This window comes from Bison bison, unplaced genomic scaffold, assembly GCF_000754665.1.
Source record: "Bison bison bison isolate TAMUID 2011002044 unplaced genomic scaffold, Bison_UMD1.0 scf7180017864508, whole genome shotgun sequence".
Classification (NCBI taxonomy): domain Eukaryota; kingdom Metazoa; phylum Chordata; class Mammalia; order Artiodactyla; family Bovidae; genus Bison; species Bison bison.
Window position 1 is genome coordinate 571,697 of NW_011495064.1, and position 2,578 is coordinate 574,274.

The following is a 2,578-nucleotide window of genomic DNA, read 5'->3' on the forward strand; positions in this document are numbered from 1 at the left end:
AAATAACTAGATTTTTGAGGAGTCTGCTTAGCTGCACTATGATGTGTATACCTAACTGGATACTATTTAAGATCAGACCCCTAATTTTTGAGACTTTTTCCATATAATATGTCATCAGTAGATTCAATAAAATATGCCTAACTCTTAGAAAATCTATCCACCCCCCAAACCCAGTTTAGCCAGTCTCCTTTCATTATTTCCATCAGCTAGTTGTTGAGGCCCTACAATCTGAAAGCCTAATGTGATCTGGAAGCCAGAGACATTGCCACCAGTCCCACATCTGGGGTTAAGCTACTGTGTGAAAAAGCATTTTTCCTTTTTGGGCTTCAGTTTTCTCATCTATGAAATGGGGATAATTGTGGTCTCTGGCTGGATTAATTCTGCAAAAGCTTTCCAGCTCAGGCCTTTCTCTATTTTAGACTAAACCACTTTTGCTTAGTGTATTTTAGACCAGATCAATTATTTTGAGGAGGAGGGAGGGTTCTTTTTCAGCAACAGTGATTCAACCAGGAAGATAATCTGAAACCCCTTTTCAAAGTTTGGGATAGGAGGACATGTATAATTTGAAAAATTAGATTCTAAAATTAGTATTGCTTTGATTCTTTTTTTTTTTTTTTTGGCCCTACTCTTCAATTCATTTTGAATAATAATTACAGTTTTAAAAGCATATGAGATTTTATTTACTGGAAGGGAAGGGGACAAGCATGAGTTGAGGAAGGTTGAAGACTACTGTTACGTGAATATTCAAAGAGGAGAGCAGATGCGTCTTACCTCTTTCTGTGTCATAAAGGTACACAAACTTCTCCCACTTGTAGTGACCCAGCAGACTCAGGATGGCGCCCTTCAAGGCTGGGCGCATCTGGATGACAAACTGCACATCTGCATCAGTGGGGAAGCTGGGCGTGACAAAGGACGTGTGCAGGGCTCCACAGAAGGAGGTCAGAGTGTTCATGGACATCTGGTCATAGAATCCAAAGATGGCATACACCCCTCTCGAGAACTGGGAGCAGACTGCAATGAGAAAAAGAGAAAGACATTTCAGTAACTTCATGGTCCTTTGCTGCAGCTTGCAGGGTTGGAAATAGAGTGCATAGTTAGACTCTAAAAGACAGACAGAAAACCAGTGGGTGCTGAAGTCTCTAGAAGCCCTTGGAAAATCCAGTTGCCCAGCAGGCAAAGGATAAGAAAGGGAAGAATTTATCTGATGCAGTTGCATCTTCTCTATGACAGAAAACTAAGCATGGGCAGGAAACTAAGAGGAATGTGGGAAGCAAAGAGGTGAAGGTTGTCTTACCCTCCTTCAGTAAACCTCCCAGTGCACCCCCAAGGCACCAAGTGCTCCCACACTTCCACCGTAGCTGCCCAGGGGCCTCTTAGGATACCCAGGCCCCATCAAGGTATGAACTCAATGAGTTCATTCAGGTTTTTCCAGAAGGTGTTATGGGAAAGCCCAGATGAACTTTTTGGCCAACCCAATAGAATTATCTTGTGTCTCACCCCTGCAGTGCTTTTCTACTAGGTAACAATAGTGACTGATGATTTAGTCAGATGGACTGCTAATGTGTCTTCTAGGAAATGTGTGACTCCTCTTAGGTTGTTGTTGTTTAGTCACAAAGTCGTGTTTGACTCTTTGTGACCTCATGGACTGTAGCCCACCAGGCTCCTCTGTCCATGGCATTTCCCAGGCAAGAATATTGGAGTGGATTGCCATTTCCTTCTCCAGGGGATCTTCCTGACCCAGGGGTCAAACCCGCGTCTCTTGTGTCTCTTGCATTGGCAGGCGAGTTCTTTACCACTGAGCCACTTGGGAAGCCCCTTCTTAGGTTACATAATGCTTTACCTATCTAGTTATGTTATGATGAACATCCCTTATGTAGACTAATAATGAGGAGAATTTCAGATTCTGGGCAAGTCATTGGGAATACTGGCTTTTCAGTGCCCATGGGGTAGGTGGGCCAATTCTGCCCCTGTATAATAGGTAAAGTTCTATCTTAATCCTTTTGATCTGATCTTCTAGACCTGGTAGCCCACACACAGAATGTTCACATCCTCCTCACGATTGTGGTGAGTTTTCTTCCATCTCAAAATGGGTCATGCCACTACCTCTTCCTTCTTTGGGCCCAGATGAGCTTAAAAAATGGGAACCAATCTCAATATTAGCGTAAGTAGAACAAAATTAGCAAAGCAAATCAGCTACAAGAGCACCATGTGGTGCATTCCCAAACCAAGTGAAAATGATCTTCAGATTATTTGCACTACTGCTCCCTTCCATTCATGAGAAGCAGGCAGAACAGGCAGCTGATAATGTGGTGTGATTTAAGGGCCCCTGCTTGGTCACCCTTATCAGCTAGGAAGCCAATGTTAGGCTTACTTTTTCAGGTTTCGAGTTATGAAAAAAAGCCTATGGCTTGGGAGCCCCCTCCCCCAAATTACAATCTTTTTTTAGCCTTTAACATGTCTGATTAGATGTCAGGCTGCTGCTGCTGCTAAGTCACTTCAGTCGTGTCCAACTCTGTACAACCCTATAGACGGCAGCCCACCAGGCTCCCCTGTCCCTGGGATTCTCCAGGCAAGAACA

General features: G+C 43.7%; 1 protein-coding gene across 1 annotated transcript in view; it reads right to left on the reverse strand.

Annotated features, from left to right (window-relative positions):
* The window catches only part of GRIA3 (glutamate receptor, ionotropic, AMPA 3), a gene marked incomplete at its 5' end in the record, with an annotated part of 329,433 nt that overhangs the window by 250,657 nt on the left and 76,198 nt on the right, over window positions 1–2,578 (reverse strand). Inside the window, one exon of the mRNA XM_010829846.1 lies at window positions 772–1,011. Coding sequence (XP_010828148.1) covers window positions 772–1,011 — 240 coding nt within the window. The remainder of the gene's footprint in view (window positions 1–771; window positions 1,012–2,578) is intronic.